At 37.4% G+C, this 21,055-nt stretch overlaps 1 protein-coding gene across 1 annotated transcript in view; it reads left to right on the forward strand.

Moving 5' to 3' along the window:
* Positions 1 to 21,055, forward strand: part of LOC141492103 (uncharacterized) — a 280,770-nt gene that overhangs the window by 147,176 nt on the left and 112,539 nt on the right. The window contains exon 14 of the mRNA XM_074192728.1: positions 20,353 to 20,481. Within this exon, the coding sequence (XP_074048829.1) occupies positions 20,353 to 20,481 (129 nt within the window). The remainder of the gene's footprint in view (positions 1 to 20,352; positions 20,482 to 21,055) is intronic.

The raw sequence follows: 21,055 nt of genomic DNA on the forward strand, positions 1-21,055 counted from the left end.
GAAGGAAGGAAGGAAGGAGGGAAGGAGGGAAGGAGGGAGGGAGGAAGAGATGAAGGAAGGAAGGGATGGAGGGAGGAAGGAAGGAAGTAGAAATGGAAGGAGGAATGGAAGGAGGAAAAAGAGGGAGAGAAGAAAGGGAAAGGAAGGGAAGGAGAGAGGAAGGGAGGAGAATGAAAGGGTGGAAAGGAGGAGGGGAGAGAAAAGAAAGAAAGAAGGAAGGAAGGAAAATAGATAAATAAAATAGAAATAATTCCCTTAAAAATAATAAATAAGTCACTTCTAAATTTTCATTTTAAAAAGCCCATTCTCATAACTGTTTTACAAAGATCCTATTTTCTAATGATACTGGGAAAGCAAAGGGAATAAGAATCCATACATACACATATATACTATATACATATACATATATACCATACACACATACACACACATATATAGTATATATATATATATATATATATATATATATATATATATATATATAATATATATGTACGTATGTAGCCCAGGTTTCGTGGGACCCTATCCTAAGCACTTTACAAATAATTTTCATCTTTCTCACAACCTGCAGTGTAGATGTTGTTTTTCTTCACATTCAACAGGTGAGAAAACTGAGTCACAGGCTAAATGCCTTGCCCAGAGTCATGTAGCTAATCAGTATCTGAGGAGGGATTTGAACTCAAGTCGCTCTGATTCCAGGCCAGCATCTTTCTGGTCCTCCTAGTCTGGGTTTTCCCCAGTTCCCTCATAGTGGTTTTTAATGAGCTAAAACACTCATAAATGATGTCCTAGTAGAAAGAACATGGTCTAGGAGTCCCGAGATTAGGTTTGGAATCTTGGTCCTGCTTTTATGTAACTTTGAGCAAATCATTCCTTATCTCTAGGACTCCCTTTTCTTCACTAAACAATGAAAGGATTAAAATAGACCCTATCCAATTCCATAAGCATTTCTTAAGTGCTCTCTTGTACAAAATAGAAAAAACAAAGGCATAGTCAGAAAAATGGCCACAAGGACCAGGAGGTTCAGTCCAATGTTGATTAATTCCAACAGTGTGATCCTAAAACATCACTTAACCTCTCCATCTCTCCCAGGCAACTTACCCAAACTCTGTTACCAAAAATTTGATTAACTATAGATAGATGACAGATTAGATAGATAAAAAATAATTTTTGAAGGAAAAAATTGATACAGGAGAATTCAAAGGTAGATGATGAAATAGATGAAAAAATAAGTGAACAGGTAGGATAGATAGCTGGATAGATAGCTCAACAGATAGACACACAGACATATAGATAGATAGTCAGATAGATGAATTTTAAAATAAAACATGTTCTTCTTTCAAGTAGTTACATTCTAAAGGATGACCACAATGCTATCTACATCTGACTTCTATTTCAGAAGGTAAGAATGTTGAAATCTTTGAACTTTATATAACATTCCGAGTCCTCTTCCACTTTGGAAATTGTTTAAAGCTCTATAGCATCAGGAAGAAGAAATCCATTTTACACTAACACATGTTGCAATCCAGAAATATGTCTGTCATCTGGTCCTTGAGCAGACAAACAAGAAGTTTGTTGTATCACCTCCTTTGGATATCTTCTTGAAGACATAATAGTTACAGAGACAGTATGGATCACATTTATAGAATTATAGTCCTGTTTATAGAAATTTATAATCAGCCCCAAAGGATTACATGAATCTAAAATGATATTGATGAGATGATGATGACAAAAGGCATTTTACATGAAAGCTTTTGATTTTAAAATGTGCTTCAAATACATGACCTTATTTACTTAAAAAAAACGGAGAAGCCATACATTAGAGATATTTGAGCAAACCAGTTGCGAGGTTAATGCCAAGGTGAAAAAGGAGAAATTATTTTATTTGAACCCAGATCTTCTCGAGTCAGATCAACGAGTATATTCACTGTATGATACTATTTGTTCTGGGGCATAAATAATGATTTGAAAGGAAGACTTTTATGCCCTTTGTCTTTTACTAAGTTTGGTTATAAACGCATAACCAGCTTGAACATTTTGATTTAATTGAACAGACAGTTCAATCAAATAATCAGCTATGCTGATTTTTCATTGAAATAAATTGTAGGAATGGGGTCATCGCTCAAGCCCAAGCCATTTTTTTAAGTGGGCAAACCATTTGTATCTATAGACATGCTCTAAATGCATCCTTCCAAAATGAGTGTGACTGAGGTAATGAGTCCAATCTATTTGGACCATCTGCCTCTTTCTGAAATATTCACCTTGAAGAAAGGCTGTTGGCAATGTGCAGCACAATTCTACAGAACAGCCCCTAGTTTGATTCTCATCTCTTCCCTGATGCCTGAAGCTTGGCTCTTCCTCCATTGTCACTCTCTTCTATAAAAGCAGGGCTCTTATCTAAAATGGGGCAAAAAAAGAATGCGTGTCAAAAACTTGCAGAACGACAATTAAGAGTCTAATCAGGTTCCGACGCCCTAGCCTCAATAGTGTACAGGAAGTGAGATGGAGGAAAATTCATCTCCATACCGGCCCGAATGGGAAATCTGATTTTCTAAGTTGCTGTAAGATAAATTGTATTTAAATAATACATCTCCCATTCACTCCAGCGGAGAGACACATTCCCCTTACCAATCTGGTTCCCAGCAGGCAGTCCAGTCTGATGAAGTATCAGCAAAATGTCAGCTCCCACTGAGAGGAACAACCGAGTGGAGACAGTGAGCAGTGACAGGCCTTTCAAAAAGCTATTATACAAATTCACATTTTCAAATAGGAATGTGTACTCGTATGCATGTATATATGCATATATATGACACATGCATTCGTGGTTCGATTAGCCACATGAATGGATGGAAGCTTTGGTACAAGAAATCCAAAGCTGTCAGTTTGGCACATTTGGCTTTGAAGCCAGATCCATCTCACTAATTATATTTTTTTTCCTTAACTAATATTCAAATTAGCCTGTACTTACAACAAGGAAGAACTAAGTCCAAATTTTTATCATATGTTTACTAGCTACATAAGACCTTGAGCAAGTCATTTAACCTTGAGGTGTCCCAAGGAGAGTGATGCCTTCCCTGAGACCACAAGTTACAGAAGATGTGCTGATCTTCAATGGTCAAAGAAATTTCTTTACTAATAAGATGATGTCTTCAAAATAGTCTTAAATGTGGGTCTTTGAAAGCTCTGGCCTGAAATTAAGGCCATCTTCCAGGTTTCCATACTTCCTTCCTCTTATCCCAGACTATTCTGAAGAAAAACGTTACCTGAGGCCTCTTAGGAATATAAACACCTGCTAGGAAGTGGGAACTCAAGGGATAAAGCAATACAATCATACACTTCTCTGTACTGATTTCTCTTCAAAGACTGATATCCTATTGGGACTCCCTTATCAATTATTCACATTCTTCCAAGACATTGTAGTCTCCCCACCCTAGTGATTCTGAATTGCTAACTTTTAATATCCAAAACCTCTCACCCTGTGTCCAACTGCCTCCTCACTATCACCTATCCAACTTAACGCTACCTCACAATGTTACACTATAGCCCTGCTGACCCTTCCATTTTGCCTTCTGCACTCCCTGCTTAATAATTAACATACTTAATTTTACCTTAAAGCTCTTCATTTTTAATTCCTTTCATTTTCCGGTAATTGCTGATACCTAGTTCACCCTTGATGGCACAGGTTCCCTTACTACCCTTTACAGTAATGACTGTACTTTCTCTTATTTCCCTCCTTTTGGTCTTATGAAGCACCTGAAATATTACTTGCATTTCCTTGCTACTAATAGACTTTGCTTCTACCATCCTCTGTCAATAGCATTCCCTCCTTTGAGATTCATGTTATCTAAATTTATCACTCAACACAGATTGGGGGTCCATCAATACCTGTGACATGCTCCATCCTTCCTCAATTAGTTCCTTTCTACGTGGTAACTTGCCTCCTCAGACTAGGGGTCTACAATATGCCTTTGGATGTTTCCTCAACAATTCTTAGCTCTCTATTCTATTCATTTCTCTCCCCAGTACATATATGCTCATCCCACACCTGCACAAACGTTCCATTTTATATTGATGCATTTCAAGAATCCATTGTCTAATGAAATTTTTTTATATTTCTATATATCTTGCAATCTGTACATTATCTCTCATTATCACTCAATGTCTTTCTCTCCAGTTCTTTCACAGGTCATCTCCCTTGCACTGACTCTTCCTTTCAATCATTTGGTGAATTAATTCAATCCTTTGTTGAACTAATTCAACGCTACACTCTTCTCTTGAATACCTAACACCATATCCTATCCCTGATTATTTCTCTCTACTTCTCAATCCTTGATTATTTACATCATCTTCCCTGTTAACTTATATACTGAAGTGAGCTGCAAGAAATGACAAAACCATGCTAATTGGGTCCAGTGCAAATGCAGGTGATTTTGTTTCAACTGGCTCATGACTACATCAAGGGAATTATCCCATACATCCTTAAGGGATTCATTTTCCCAGTCTCCACAGAAACCTTCCTGACCATTTTATCTTTCTTCAGCTTCTCAAAGTACTCACTCCTAATTCCACCTCCACCTTATATGAGGACTTCATTGTATACTTCAATTGAAAAATAATTTGAAACCATTGACTAAATGTTGTCTTTTCTCCAACTATTTATCTCATAATCCTCTTAAGTAATTAGTCATTATCTCATTTATTCTGGTCTTGGCCATTTTGCCAAAGCCAGCCCCTTTAAATGTACCCCAAATACTATAACATTCTGCCTTCTACTGAAGATTAGCCCCACCCCTACCCAGGCTATCATCTCTCCAGCATCTGTCTCTCCACACATACACACCCCTTCCTTCTTGCCTAAAATCTCCACTGCCCTCAAAAAACTCTCACTTAACCCCACTAGCCCTGCAGCTATCATCTTATCTCTTTCCTCCTCTTTTCTGTTAAACTCATTGAGAAAGCCCTATAAACTATTACCTTCTTGACTCTGAGTCTTTTCTAAACCTTTTGCAATCTTTCTTTTGATTTCATCTTCATTGGAAACTGCTCTTTCTAAAGTTACCAGCAATCTCTTAATTTCCAGATTTAATACCTTTTTCTTCCTTGACCTTCCTGCAGCTTTTGGCACTGTCAATCAGTGGGGCAACTATGTTAATAATAATAATAACTATTATTATTATTAAGTATATCAACTCTTTATGCATCATCTCTAATCTTAAGGTTTTCCTGACACTCCCCTCACATGGTCTACTCTTTCTCCATCTCCCTTGCTGGCCCTTTACCCATATTAAGTGCACTAGTCAGAGATGTTCTCCAAGAACCCCAAGGAGTTCTACTGGGTCTTCTACTCTTTTATTTCTACATCATTTCATCTGAGGATCAATGAGCTCCCATTGCTTCAGTTACCCTCTCCATGTATGATTCCTAGACCTATATTTCTAGTCCTACTCTTCCCTGAAATAGACTTCCACGCCATAAAATAACCTTGTGGAAAACTGGAAATGATAATACTCTATTCAGCACATCTAAAACACTACTCATTACCTTCCTCCTTTCCCCAAAGTCCTTCCCCCTTCCGAATGTCCTTACGACTTTCAGGGCTTCCATCAGCCTTCCAGGCACTCAAGCTTACAACTTCAATGTCATATTTGACTTCTCACTCTCACTCACCATAATCTACCCAGTCTTTTTGCCAAGTTATATCATTTCTATTTTCATAATTTCCTTTACATCCCTTTCTTCTCTCCCCCTACAACTACCATCCTAGTTCAGGTCCTCAACAACTCTCATTTGGGCTATTGCAATAGATCTCAAATTGATGTCCATGCCTCAATCTCTTCCAAATTCTAATTCATCCTCCAATAAAATTCCAAAGTTATATTTTTTAGAGTTTCAAGTTTGATCATTGCACACACATACCCATTGATAAATTCCAATTCCCTCTATTACCTTTAGGATGGTATGTACAATATTTTATTGACTGATGCATTCCAATTTTCCAAGGATTATACTTTGCCTCGTTCCACATGCTCTGTGATCCATCTGCACTGACTTCCATGAAAACAGCAATCTCTCCCATCTCTCTACTTTTGCCCAGTCTGTCCAACATGACTGGAATCCTTTGCTCCTCACCTAGCACCTTAATTTCCCTGGCAACCTTTCAGCCTCATCTTCAATCCTACCTTCTGCAAGAAGTCTTTCCTGTTCTTCTCATATGTTAGAGATTCCTTGAGATTATCGCTCTGACACTCAGTATGTAGTCAATAAAGACCCATTGACTTGATTCTACACTTATTTGTGTCTAATGGTTGCCATCTCTCTCGGGTGGGGGAAGGGAGAACAAAGGGAAGCAATTTACATGATAACGTTATTATATGTTTTAAAGGAAAAGCAAGTTGTCCATAATAGATTTACAGTTTCATGTGCAATCATCTTTTCCATATACTGTTATAAAAATGCTTTTATTATTCACAAATTAAAAGCAAAATAAATATGTTTAGGAAGAAGAATAAGAAAATAAAGTTCCTCAATAATAGGAACTGTCTTATTAATTTTTATTAGTGCCCCTAGTACTTAGCACAGACACTAGAGAAAATAGTAAGCACCAAATGTTTTGTGATCAGCTGATTGATTGAGCTACCTATTGTCATGGCGAGAAATTTTTCTTTACCTTTTGGAATATTCTCAAGCCTAATGCCTGGCATACCACAATCACTTAAGAAATGCTAGGCCAGTGTGGACTTGACAATTGGACGAAAACTTGAGTGTGATGAAACCCTCAAACCAGAGGCCACCCAGTACAAATAAAGGATTTTGGGTTTAGATGCATTTCTCAGCCCCCACCTTTCCAGGGAGCCAAAAAAATCTATAATCTATAAAATGTGAGTCTGTAAAATAGTGACAAATCATTACCAAAGTGAAGAAAGCTTCTTGTTCTGTCCATTCTCAGGATTTCCATCATTCATTTTCTTTGACTGTTTTTTGGACCAACCCACTACTTAATTGGCATGGAGAACTTTGAGTGGGGAAACTCCCTTTACAGCTGTAGGTCATATCTACCACCTAGTTATGGAGAGTTACCTTAAAAATAAGAGGTTAAAATATAAATGGATTAGCAAATAAATAAAATATTTAAATGTGAGAGAGAGAGAGAGCAAACTGAGATCAAAGGGCAGAAGTTACAGGGACAAGGGGAGAATACATATTTGGGTTTAACAGGAAAAAGTACTTTTTTTTAACTGTCAAAAACAAAGAGGTTAAGTGCCTTGCCCAGGATCATACTGCCAGTGTGTTTTATTGTCAGAATTTGAACTGAGGACTTCCTGGATCTAGGGACAGCTAGATTGCACAGTGAATAGAGATTCCAGCCTGGACTCAAGAACTAAGTTCAAATCCAGCCTCAGGCACTTATTACTGTATGACTCTGGGAAAGTCACTTAACCTTGTTTGCCTCAGTTCTTCATCTATAAAATGAACTGGAGAAGGCCATGGCAAGCCACTCCAGTATTATCTTTGCCAAGAAAACCCCAAATGGGCTCATGAAGATTTGGATGCAACTGAACAAAAACAACTTCTTGACTCTGACACCAGACCTGTCTCCTCTAAACCACATTTTCTCTTTGGCTGGATGCCACTGGTGCCCATCGCCAACCTGCTGCTTTACTGTAGCTATAAAGGCATGAAAGTTTTGAATGGGACTTGGCATGGGCAGCTATCCCTCTCCACCCTCTGGCCTGGATCTAACTGCAGACTCAGTGAAGTCAGAAACTGTTCATGGGCTCTGTGCCTCCGCTAATATAACTAATGATGCCAGGAACTTGCCCTTTTCATTCTGAAGGCTCTGAAAAGCCTCCTATTTTATTTGTTTTTCTCCCTCATAGGTTTCTGCCAATCATAACTGGGCTTAAAATTCTCCTTGTGTGTTGGTAAATATGGCTGCTTAGCTGCCCACAGTAATCCTTAATTATTCTTAGAGCACAATTCCAGAGCCCTGAATTAGATGATTGGCAAAGCACAAAATACAATGCAGTGAATCATCCAGAAAACCCTCCACCCACCCCCCTCCCCTGTACATCTCCTTCTTGTACCATCAGCACTTTTTGACTGATGGCCCAATGTCGGTGTTGTGCTTGTTTCTCTTTGGGACAGATTGGAAATTAATCTTTCCTTCTGTGTTGTTCATTTACTCAGATAGATGAGTGCTAAGTACTCACTCCTCTTCGTATCCTATACCACCTGAAACAAATAATGTATCTCAAACTCATTAAAATGTGTAATGAATTCTTTCCCTTTTTTCAGCGATCGGTCACCCTTGTCTTTTGTGACTTAGCTCAGAGTGATCTAGAAAGGGTGATATGGTGGATAGAACACTGGGCCTACAATCTGGAAGCCCTGTGTTCCAATACGGCCTCAGTATATAAGTTCTGTTACTCTAAAGAATACATTTAATTGGGTCAGCTAAGTGGCACAGTGAAGTTAGGAGGACCCAAGTTCAAATCCAACCCCAGACACCGAATAACCCTAATCCTAGCTGTGGGACCTTGGACAATTCACTTTGTAAAACCCATAAACAAAAACCAAACCGAAAAAAGAATTCATTTAATTTGTGTCTGGTTCAGTTTCCTCAACCGTAAAGTGGAAATTGCAATAGCATCTCCTCAGGACTGAAGTAAGGATCAAATGAGATCTTATTTGTAGAGTACCAGCACGCAGTGGTGCCTGATAATTGTTATTTCTTTCCTTTCCTCCATGTACATTCGAATCTTTGATGAAGAAACTTAGGAGATAGAATTTGTGACAAAACCTCAGTCTCCTTCTCCAGCATGTATTTTATTCTTAGACAGAAGTTCTTGTCATCTCTTACCTGGACTCTTATGATAGCTTACTAGTTGGTTAGCATAACACTAGATCTCCAAGCTCTAATATGTCCTTCACAAAACAGCAAATTGATATTCTATTTCACACACTCACACCCCACTCAAAAAATCTTAAGTGGCTCCTTAGTCTAGGATACAATACAAAATCTTCTGCCTGAGATTGAAAACCCTCAACATAAAGGCTTTCCCTCTCTCATTTGAGTCTTATTTCATATTGTTCTCTGTCCTACATCCTCTGTTTCATCAATCTGTTCCACTGGATGGCAAGGACACAGATGATATCTCATCTCCCACCTCTGTGCCTAAGATAGAAGTGGTCCCACCTACTAGGCTTCTACTCTCTCCATATCTGGCCCTTGATTACTGTCCTTCATTTCCAGGTTCCTATACCTTTCTTGACTATTGCAATTTGAGTGTTTTCATCCTATTGAAATTATCTTCTTTTGCAATCACTTTGCATTTATGCTTTTTTTTATGTGAAGATCACATCCACCTAGTAGAATGTAAGTTACTAGAGAGGGATTGTTTATTTGTTTTCTTTTCATTTTTTGTCTTTGTCTTTTCTGTGACTGATGGAATGTCTTGAACATAGAAAGAATTTTAAAAAAACATTTGCCATAGTGATTTGAAATTAAAACATAATGAAAAATTAATAAACGATTGTTGAATAAAATTCAGATAATTATTTTTTTCCTTCTGAATGATTCTCTGGAGCCACTTAGGGAATGGTTTCCTATAGATAGTCAAATCTCTTTGATCCTAGAGAACACCAGACCCAATTAAGCTCTGATGGAAGGATTGCTGGGATTTAAGGATCCTGGACATTAATATTATTGGTTTGAACCACTGAGTTCAAATATTAATTGTAATTCCATTCAACAAGCATTTTTAAGCACCTGTGCTGTACAAAGTACAAAGCAACATGGTCTGAAGGATAAAGAATTGACATTGTGATTGAAGAAGGTGTGGATTCAACTCCTCTATTGACAACTATTAGCTGTTTGCAGTCTTTGACACATCACAACTTCTCACTGCCCCAAGACAGGGCAGCATGACTAAATTTACATATATATATATATGTATATAAATATAATTTGCAGATATATATATATATACATACATATATATATATATATATATATATATATATATAGAGAGAGAGAGAGAGAGAGAGAGAGAGAGAGAGAAAGAGAGAGAGAGAGAGAGAGAGAGATACACATGTCATTTGACTTAAAGTCAAGAATGTCTGGAGTAAATCCTACCTCAAAGACTAGATATTTGACCTGAGCAAGTCATTTTACCTAGTTTTGTCTTGGTTTGCTCAATGAGAGGATGAGACTTGGTGATTTCTGAGGGCCCAACTAGCTCTAAGTCTCTGATCCTATAATTATAAATTACCTCTTATCCATGAATTTCAAAGTGCCCCAGGCACTATATGAAGTCCTTGAGATTTTACAAAAAGAAGAAAAAATAGATCTTGCCCTCAAAGAACTTAGACTTTATTTCAGAAGTATAAGACAAAAAATTATAATTAGAGAGCAGTGATTTTGAAAGTGATCTGGAGGTTTTAGAGGACCACCAACCTGATATGGTTCAGCATTACAAAATAGCCTGCCTCCCAAAAGACTTAAGATCATCTTGGGTAGAATTGAGAGGAATAACTCCCCAGAATAAGAAGCTAATAGTACTGCCTTGATCAGGCCATGTTAGAAGTACTGTATTCAGATCTGGGCACCACAATTTAAGCACATTGCTAAATGAGTAAGCATCCCAAGGACAAAAGTCAGGTTGATCAATCACTAAGTCAGCAAGTATTTATTATGCACTTACTATATACTAAATGAACTCTGAGATACAAAGAAATCTTTTTTTTATGTGGGAGATTATATGCAAATAAATGTGTAAAGGCAAAATAAATCTAACATATGAGATTACAGGCCTTGATTTTATGTTTTGAGGATTGGTTAGAGGCACTGGGTATGTTAAGCCTCTTACCAAGAAGTCATGACAGTCATGTGGGAAAATGCTATTGAATTGGAGAAGAATTTGATCCACTAAAATTTGATCAGAATAGACTTTGTAACAGAGTTATCCAAAACTGAAATGTAAAGAATGGGTTCTCTTTCCCTGGAGATCTTCAAACAAAGGTTTGATGGGCTATTCTTGCTTTAGTGTTAGTTGCAACTGCCCTTTGGTTGTAGGTTGGATTAGCCAACTTTTGAGACCCCTTCCTATACTGTAAATCAATGAATCTGTAATATTCAGTAACCAACTTAGTGACAGAGACATCCAGGAGCCAACCCATCATATCCCTCACCCTCGACATTTGTCTCTCCTCTTTTCTCAAATGCCTCAGAAGAGATTCATTAATATGTGAACGCATCTATCACTTTCTATGAACGTCCTGTGTGCACGTCCACTTCTTGAGACAGGGTTCACAAGTAATGTAGGAGAGAATTTTTATTTGGTAATTGTCCAGGTCCATGGGAGATGGCTGAATGAGAAAGAAATCAGTTTGAATATGTGTATTTAATCAATTTTCAAAGAGCCTGAAGTTGCTCAATTTTAAATGCTTGATTGAACATAATGTTTGTTTCTAAGCAGAAAGAAAATAACTGCAAGTTGACTTCACAGACAATGTTGCTCAGATTGAAAGTAGTTTCACTTGTTTCTTCCTTAATGAAGACAAGTAAAGCTGAAGAAACTGGAGTGAGGGGGGGAGGAATCTTCCTGCTATTTTAAGATACTGTCTATCTTAGTCATGGCATTTTGGTGTCATCATTAATCAATTGTCTGAATGTGAGAAAGAGAAGAAAATGAACCCACTGAATGCTAAATTCAAGGTTTATTTTAAGTTAGTTAGAAAGAGCTCAGATTTCTTAATTGTCTACCTCTGTGTCATTGTGGTGTTTTGGAGCCCAACTTGAAACTCTTAAAATCTTGAGGAAAAAATTCTTATAATGTCATCAAGATTCTCCCAATCCTTCAAACAAGAGGAAGGCATGATAAATATTACAGGAAATTATATTTTACTGAATTTTACAGCTAAGAGAAGAATAACCTGAAGTTGAAAAATTGTGATTGAAAAATAAGAAAGGTCAAGAAAATCATATTCCCCTGACCACACTGAGCATAGGCCACACTGGACATATCAAGATCCATTATTGTGTCCTTTAAAAACCTATGACCCGATGGTCAAAATCTCAGCCTCTCTCACACATCACCCTGAGATTTATGTCCCCTTGGAATTTCAATTTATTTAAATCTTGTTCCCTTTCATTCCCCAAAAGAAACATTTAAGAGGATTTCAGTGATAGAATGCTGTCAAAATATTCAAATGAAGCTAACTCAGTTGTACTTAAAGTTTCAACTATTGATGACACAGGGATGACAATCTGTGTGATTTTTATACTGTCTTATGTAAATTCTTAATGTTGTGCTATCTTTGGTTTCATAGCCCATTTCTTCATCTATGAATGATTGCTCAGAGGGAAGAAAAAAATTATTTGGAGGAATATTATAAGTTACTCCTAAAGCCCCAAGTATTTTTTTCCTTAATGCAGCATGCTCTATTTTTAAACTATATGAGAAAAAAATATGGGTACATTTTGATTGATGCATACCTACCTGTTAAATATTCACATCCAGTATATACCTGACAAGATAGTAAAATATACTATTCATCAATCCAAACCTAATTTTTCATATTTTAATATCTTGATTGGTTCTTAACAAGGCTTTAAAATTATGACAAATATATTAGTGCCTCAATAAAGATGAATTTTCATCCCAATTTTGATTTCAAAGAGTTTGATGCTTTTCCTATATCTAACTTAAAATGTATGCCTTCTTAAAAGAATAGCTTACTGTGCTTCCCCACAAAGTCTTTATTTAGCAAAGACAAAATAAGAAGGCATTTTCTCAGTAGTCAAAAACATCTTCTCCCTCCCAAAATCCCAAATGTTTTAAAAAATTAAGTGAAAAAATTTCTAGGGAAACCCATTTTGGAAAGACAAATTATCATCTCCATTAAAACATTTAAAGTTCTAGATGGTCTATGTAATTGAATAAGTTCAGTTAATTTGAAGGGGATGTCAGAAACATAGAAGAAAATGACCTCCTTTAAAGTTCAGGGTCATCACTGTGGATTTTCCAGGCAATAAGAAGATATCTTAGGTGCTTTTCCAAAAGGAAATTTCCTAAGCAAAGCAGTAGGAACCAGGAGCAAAGCTGTGGAAAGTAGCACCTTTGACCTTTGGCAATCAGGACAAGAAGAAAGACAGAGACAAAGGCAAATAGAGGAAGACAAAGAGATTCTTAAAATAATATATTGAAGTGGGTTTAATTAGTTTCTATGCTATGGGCTTCTGTATCTACCAAAGTAAAGTCTTTGCCTTCAAATAATTTACATTTTACTGAGGGATGGGTGAGGTGAATAGAAGAGGGACAGCAGAACATACAGAGCACATGAAAAAGTAGCAACACCAGGCCAAGAATACTGATAAACAGGGCTAGGAAAAATTGAGAAAACACTTCCTAGAGGGCGTGATGCCTTAACTGCATTAAACGAAACCTAGAATTCTAAGGGATGGAGGGAGGAGGGTGACCAGCTACCCAGGAATTACATGGAATCACAACATCCTTAAATGGCATAGACATCACGGCAATCTATACAAATGCTATTTTTTCACTTGTTTGAATCCATAAATTGCAGTTTTATATTTCTTTTGTCCAAATCCTTTCCTCCTAATTTTCCCAGTTTTCTTGAAATTTTTCAAATGCCATTTAGGGAAATTGACAAGCCTAAAGCTGTATTTCCTTCTTCAGATTCTGGGATGTGAATGGAAGGTTTTTGCCATTTAGAAATGTCTATTTTCTTTTGTCCATCTGGCATCGGGAATCATTTTGCCTTTGAAATGGAATTTGTTTCCAAGACATAGCGTTCAATAAATCTGCATGGTAAGAAGTATCATTACATAGTTCTGAATGTCATCTCCAAATGTAAAGCTGCCTGTTGCTTCAAGTGTAAAATTCATTCTTATATCAATTGTGTGTTTCTTTGCTGCTTTATGATGCTGGTCATTGCAGATCAGCCTGAGGATGCCTAAGTGACTGCATGAAGCCCCATAATGACTGTGACACTTAGCAGCCCAAATCTCTGTGAAGCTGGTTACAGTGGAAAACAATCCAAACAGAATAAGCACACTCCAGCTTGAGGTGTGGAATCTAATATGTGAAGGAAAGGAATCAGGGAATGGGTAGAAGAACACTCTCTCTCTCTCTCTCTCTCTCTCTCTCTCTCTTTCTCTCTCTGTATGTGTGTGTATCTGTCTCTGTCTCTTTGTCTATGTCTCTCTCTTTCTGTCTCTATTTCTTCTCTGTCTTTGTGTCTCTCTCATTCTCTGTCTCTTTCTGTCTTTCTCTTTCTCTCTGTCTCTGCCTCTTTCTGTCTATCTCTCTGTCTGTCTTCTCTTCCTCAACCTTTGTTTCCTTTCTTTCAAGTTGCTGAGTTCTTAGTTTTCAAGTGAGACCTGCTTTCCAGAGCCAGCCGGTTTTAGCACTGGCTATCTTTGTCAACCATTTGAATTCAAGTGTGCAATCTATTGGTCCCTAAGTTATTTTCAATGATGTTTGGCTCAGCAGTCTGTTCAGCAATTAGAGTTCAGTGTTGAGGATGAAAGAACTGTTGGGTGTTGTGTCTGCCCACTTTCAGAGTCGCCTACAACACTGGATCACAGCCAGTAACTGTCCATGGTAATTTAAAGGTACTTGTCATGTCTTTGGATGCTTTTCATCTTCAGTTGTTGAGGTTGATTTCAGTTCAAAGGATGAATGAAGGATGAAAGGGTTACTGTAGGGTTTGACTATTCATGATTCAGCCTACTTTTCATCTGGGTCTCCTAACCACCCATGGACAAGACCACTTTTAATCTTCCCACTACTTTCCCCTAATGGCTGTTCCTCCTTTGAACTCCTTCTTCTAATGTCAAAGTCTAGAAACAAGTGTCACAAGGGTTTCAACTAGACCTCCCATTTAGATAAAGTGCTACCACAGAAATCTAGATGTCTAAAGACATTACATACAATCACTGCATGAGTCATACAGCAACAGAACTTCTCTGAAAATATCATAAAAGATTAAGTCCATTTCCCTTTGGTACAGAGATTCAATTTTACTCGTATGCATATAGATATCCATGCATATAGATAGACAGATAGAGAGATGGATAGATAGATATAACTATACACAATGCATATCTACGTATATATACACACATATTGTATTGGGTGTATGGATATATATGTATTCATTGCATATCTGTAGTACAATGTGCATGTCTATTGTGTTTGAATGTGAAATGCATGCATTTATGTGTCATGATACATGTGTGTCATGTGTAGTATATATGTGTGTTTTATGCCAGCTGTGTGGTGGTATGTTAGATACTCAGGATAAAAGTTAAAATTTAAAAGGTCACTTGCTTCCAGGAGCTTAAATTCCATTAAGAGAGTGGGGTTACAAAATGTGCATAAATGAGTCAATAAAGTACAAAGCAATATTAAGAAAAAGGAAATGATAACAAATGGAAGTGAGATGTCAGAAGTGTTGGAGATGACAAGCAGCATCAGAAAAGGAATTCTATAGGAGGTGGTGCCTGAATTGAGTTTGAAAGGAAAGCTAGAAATTCCATGGGGAAAAAGTGAGGGGAAGGTACTATCCAGGTCTGGTGATGCCCTGAAAAGAAATGATGACAGGGATGATTTTTCCTGTTTGAAAAATCAATAATGATAGGATCACAAGATCATAGGTTGAGACAGGAATTCCAAGATCATCCACATTGATCCTTTAATTTTACAGATAAGGAAACTGAAATCTCTTTGGAAACTTGCCTGAAGGCATGCAGACAATTGACTTCCCTGAGATATGATTTTACCTCCTCCAGTTATAGAGTCATAACTCTTTCCATCACACTTGGCTACTATATCTGTTGAAGCAGAGGCTAACATCATATGGCTGCCACACCATCTCCAACAAATGGCAAATGGCCTTGGTTATAATCAGAAATATTTGAAATCACCTTGCACTCCTTTTTTGCTGGGTACCTGAATGGGTCTATTAATTGACAAATGTAAATTATAGCTTTTGGACCTTCAATCCATCGGTAGTGAATTTATCCATTGGAATTGGAAAGAAATAACTGGATAAAAATTTTGATCTGTGACAAAATCTCGATTATCAATTAATTTCCCCCCATAATCCTTAGAATAATACTGGTGACATTCTTATGCCACGGAACTTGAATATTGAAGGTTTTGTGCTTGTTTTGTTTTGTTAATTCTCTCCTCCAGAAAAAATGAAAATGATGGAAAGACTCCCCCTCTGGTATTTTCTCTGTTTTCCTTTCTTTTGCTTCGTGTCCTGAAGCACCACTTCACTCTATAGAAAATGTAATTTTCTAGATTTGCTGAGTATCAGGTGCTCACTCCCTAGGAACAGGATGATATCAGCCCTATTTGGTGGCCAAATGATTATTCTGTGAAGGGATCCAAGAACCAGGGGAGGGGAGGGGAAACAAACAAAAAAAAAACACAAAAATTTGTGCACAAAGCCCTCTGTATGATTGGCTTGGACCTGCATCTGGAATCCAGCCATCTTTTTTTGCATAGATGGTGAGTTCATTTGATTCTTTCCATCAGTAGTGGGTCCTATTATTGTTGAAAGTTTGATAAGCACCAACAGTGGTGACTAATGTTAAGGAATAGCCCACAAGCCACTGCAAAGACTCTCATCCTTGGGCTTTTGTGGAGAGCCCCCAATGTCACCTAGTCCATAAATCCAGATGCACACTTCACTCTGGGGCTTATATTACCAAGAGGAGTGTACAGAAGAAAAAGAAACCCCATTTGGTGGAATAAATGCTTTGTCTGCTCTCTTAGCTACCCATGGTTTATTATAGCAGGATGTTGTTTCCAACACTACTTATAGCGCTGATCATATGGGACCCTTAAAGCTTGCTGATGCCTCATGGGCAGCTTCACAATGATTTGGTTTATAAATAATTCTGCCTGCGTATCTTACATCTTTAAGATTACTTCTGTGCTTTTTATTATCGATACATTTGCATGAAACTGGGCTATTTGGATACTTGCCCTTGGAGAGATATTGCTTATTCCACCCCACCTCCCCCAAGCAACCTCTTACCTCAGTCCTTTAAGCCAGAAAAGTATTTTTCATAGCATGGCCATTTCCATTTGCTACAAAGCCAAGATTTGTGATCTGAGATCAGGGCAAAAGAACAGGAATGGATGAAATACAAAGAAACAAAAGAGGTTTTCATAAGCTATTTTTATATCTTTCCTTAAATGTTCTTCCCTTTTTCTTTATTAATTAAGAGCTGAACATTGTTGCTTCATGTGGAATCTTTGCTTGGGTCCCTCAGTGAGGTTTCAGTCCAATTCAATTCAGAAAATAGTAATTAGTTGCTTACCTAGTAGCAAAGAAGTACAGTAGACAATTTTAGATTCAGGTGACCTGAGTTCAAATCCTTCCTCAGATACATAGTAGCTATGTGACCTTGGCAAATCACTTAAACTCTCCTAGCCTCAATCCCTTCATCTCTAAAATGCATATAATCATAAAACCTACTTTCCAGAATTGTTATAAGATAAAATGTCCACCTTTTTGTAAACCTTAAAAGCTCCTTAGGATAATTATCTTCTGTTATCTGCAAGGTAATATTTTATACACTGGAGACATAATTTTAATGTGCCCAAATAAATAACTATAACTCATATATAATTCAATGTGGAGTTATATCAAAAGAAAGAGAGTGCACAGCAATTGGAAAGATCCAGAAAGGCTTCCTGTCAGAGTTAGTATCTGAGAGGAAAAAACAGGATCACACAGAGTTGAGGATAGATGTATGTTCATAGATATTACCTCACAGTATTAAGATTATATTGAAGCTTAGTAATAGCACCATGAATAATTCTTAAGTTATCATCACCACTAAGATCAAATATAAACACCTCATTGCCTTTTAAAACAATTCCTGGGGTGGCTAGGTGGTGCAGTGGATAGAGCAACGGCCCTGGAGTCAGGAATACCTGAGTTCAAATCCCCCCTCAGACGCTTAATAAGTACCTAGCTGTGTGGCCTTGGGCAAGACACTTAACTCCATTTGCCTTGCAAAAACCTAAAAAAAAAAAACAGTTCCCAATCTCCCCAAAATAAAAAAAAAAAACAGTTCCCAATCTGATTCCAGTCTATTCTGCCATCCTTATTATACTTGACTCCCATTCATGCTATCTTCATTCTAACCAAACAGGTCATCGTGCTCTGCCAGCCAAGCTCTGGCTCCTTGGCATTGGCTGTCCTCCATGCCTGCTGTGGTTGAAAGTTTCCTTGATCTCAACTTCTGTGGGTACCTATTTCCTTCAAGCACCGCCTCATACATGAAATCTTTCTAATTCTCCCAGTTTCTGGGACCATTACCCCAAATACTTACTTTGTATATACCTTGCATTTTGTATTTACTTAATGGTGCATTTATCAAGATCAAAAATAGAATGGGAAAATCTTGATTTCGATGGCAAGAAATATTTGATTTCTGTGTTTGTATCATCAGAACCCAGCAAACAGACCCTTACATAGTTCGTTCTTAAAGAAATGTTTCTCTTATGTCATGGTATTTTTTTTTATCTATTAATAGATTCATAGTGTTTTTAATATCCTCTAGCCCCCATGCCATATTTATCATTGTATTTGGGATAGATTTCTTTTCTTTAAATTATCAAGCACCATTGGTTCCATGTACATCTGCAGCTGTCACAGGCTTCAGTCTTGGCAGTCAGAGAGAGAGAGACATTATTTGAATCATGCAAAACTTTCCATTGGAATTTGGAAGCAGAGTTAGATTGACTGAAACAACTCAATTCTCATAGAAATTCCCACTGGTTGATGAAAATTAACACTTAGTTAATGGTAGCATCCTCACTTTAATAAATCTCTTAATATTAATATGTGTTGAGTTTTTAAGCATATTTTGAATGGTTTCCAATTGTATGAAAAAAATACCAAAATAAAAATTGGCAAAATCTCTTTGGACTCTGTTATGATGGCTAGAAGGTCAATGGTAACGTCATATATACTTGGACTTAAGTCTTGCCTTTAACACACCAGTAGAGCATCTGGTACATAGTAAGCATTTAATGATTTTTTCTAAAAAAAAAATCATTGTTTAATTATTCAAATTAGATATAAGACCCTGGGCAAGTTGATTAAATTCTCAGTATCACAAGCAATATTCTGAGACTTTGAATTAGTGGTCATAAATTTGTAGGGATTGTCGCTTCCTTTATATTTGCATCCCTAAAAAGCTAAATTGCTTAGCCCATCATAGGGCCTTAATAGATGATTATTAGTTGAGCAATTGATCTGGATAGGCAGAAGAATTTCCATAAGGAAGCCTCCATAATTGTTTGCATGTTATCTCCACCATTAGATTGTAAACTCCTTGCAGTTAGGTGTTGGGGTTTTTTTGTCTTTCTATAGATCTTCTCCTGGCACAATGTCTGATACATAGTTTATAATTAATAAAAGTACAAGGTTAATAATTAATAAATGTTGATTAATGTCATTAGCCAAGTGATGAAATTACAAAGCACAAACGGACAAAATAACAACTCTGTGTTTGAGAAGGTATCTTTTATTTTGCTTTATTATCTGATTTTTATTTTACTAATTACTTTAAATATATACTTCCAAAGTGACCATTGAGAATCATCTTTATTTTGCTCCTAGGGAACAATGACTTGAAAGGTGGAATATTTTTCTATTTGTGCCTAGTGGGTAGATGTCATAGTGAATGGTTGAGAGGTCCCCAAACCTCAAACTGATTTTTTAAGAAAACTTCACAAATGAGACTTGATTTGTGTGTTTCCCCAAGTTTGAGATTTGTCTCAGCATTAATCCTTTTATTTAACAAAAATGTAAGAGGAGAAAATGCAAAAAAAAAAGAATATCCTATGGAAAAGAGTGAAGGAGTATCCCATTGCTCACCTTTCATAGTAGGTTAAACAATCAGAGGATGTGGGGCAATGAGAAAATTCTAGAATAGTGTGTGCAGCCCATCAACCCAAATGAGAACCTGGGGAGTTGTAATCTGGGAAACTGTAGCCTGCATCGCTGTCATGGCAAGCATTGCAACCTCCCTGGGAACTCTCTTTGCTCCCATTTGGTCTTGGACATGTGGTAATAAAGTCTTGCACATGCTACCCACCTCATAGTCCCAGCTAACATCTTCCCAATATTCTGTTAATGGTCCACTTGATTCTGTATTGGGGGAGGATCAAATGAGACCCTGACCCTTGCCTTTTGGCTGCTTAATAAATGTTCTGGTCTCTGCCTACTCTCAATATACTATTCTGAAGTAGCTGACACAGTGTAATTCCCAGATATCCTTTTGTCTGTGAGCAGAATGCCCAGAGGGGACCTTTGGTCCAAGGTGTGGGTTCAGCTGTCAATGCAAGAATGGAGCTGTTTGTGACCCTGTGAGTGGAGCCTGTACCTGCCCAGCTGAGTGGACAGGAACATTCTGCGAAGAAGGTAATTTCTTCCTGCCCTTCTCCTTTAATTTGTGAGCAGACTCTCTGCAGGTCAGCTCCCATCATTTTCAACAGAGGCAGCTTTGGGCAGCAACTGGAGGTCGAGTGATTGGGCTGGGCATCTTTCCAGGATTGGCATTGTCAACCACTGAGCCCCACGGGGAGTGGCCTTTGCAACCGGCTGTTTTGAAAAAAAAAGGATGGTTTCCTGGGCCACTTCATTGTCTCCAAGAATGGAATAAACAGAGGAATAATGAAACAGTGGACAATGAAGGTACCCGACTAACAAAACACAATCTGACACACATGGCTTCAAGCAAAGTCACTGACCAACACATTATCATCTAACCTTTCTATAATACTGCATCTAAATAATGCTGTCATTTTTTAGGTTTGCAAAAGCACTTTACCTCTATTAACTCAATTGGTTGTCATTAAAGCCTGGTTATTTTTCTCCTTATTTTACAAAAGAACAAATGGGTTCAGAGATAACTTGCCCAGGTTCACACAGTTGGGGTCAAAACAGGGAAGTAGACCCTGGTCTTCCTGATGTGTCTCCAAGTCACTTCAACTAC

The sequence above is a fragment of the Macrotis lagotis genome, chromosome 6 (genome assembly GCF_037893015.1).
Source record: "Macrotis lagotis isolate mMagLag1 chromosome 6, bilby.v1.9.chrom.fasta, whole genome shotgun sequence".
Classification (NCBI taxonomy): Eukaryota; Metazoa; Chordata; class Mammalia; order Peramelemorphia; family Peramelidae; genus Macrotis; species Macrotis lagotis.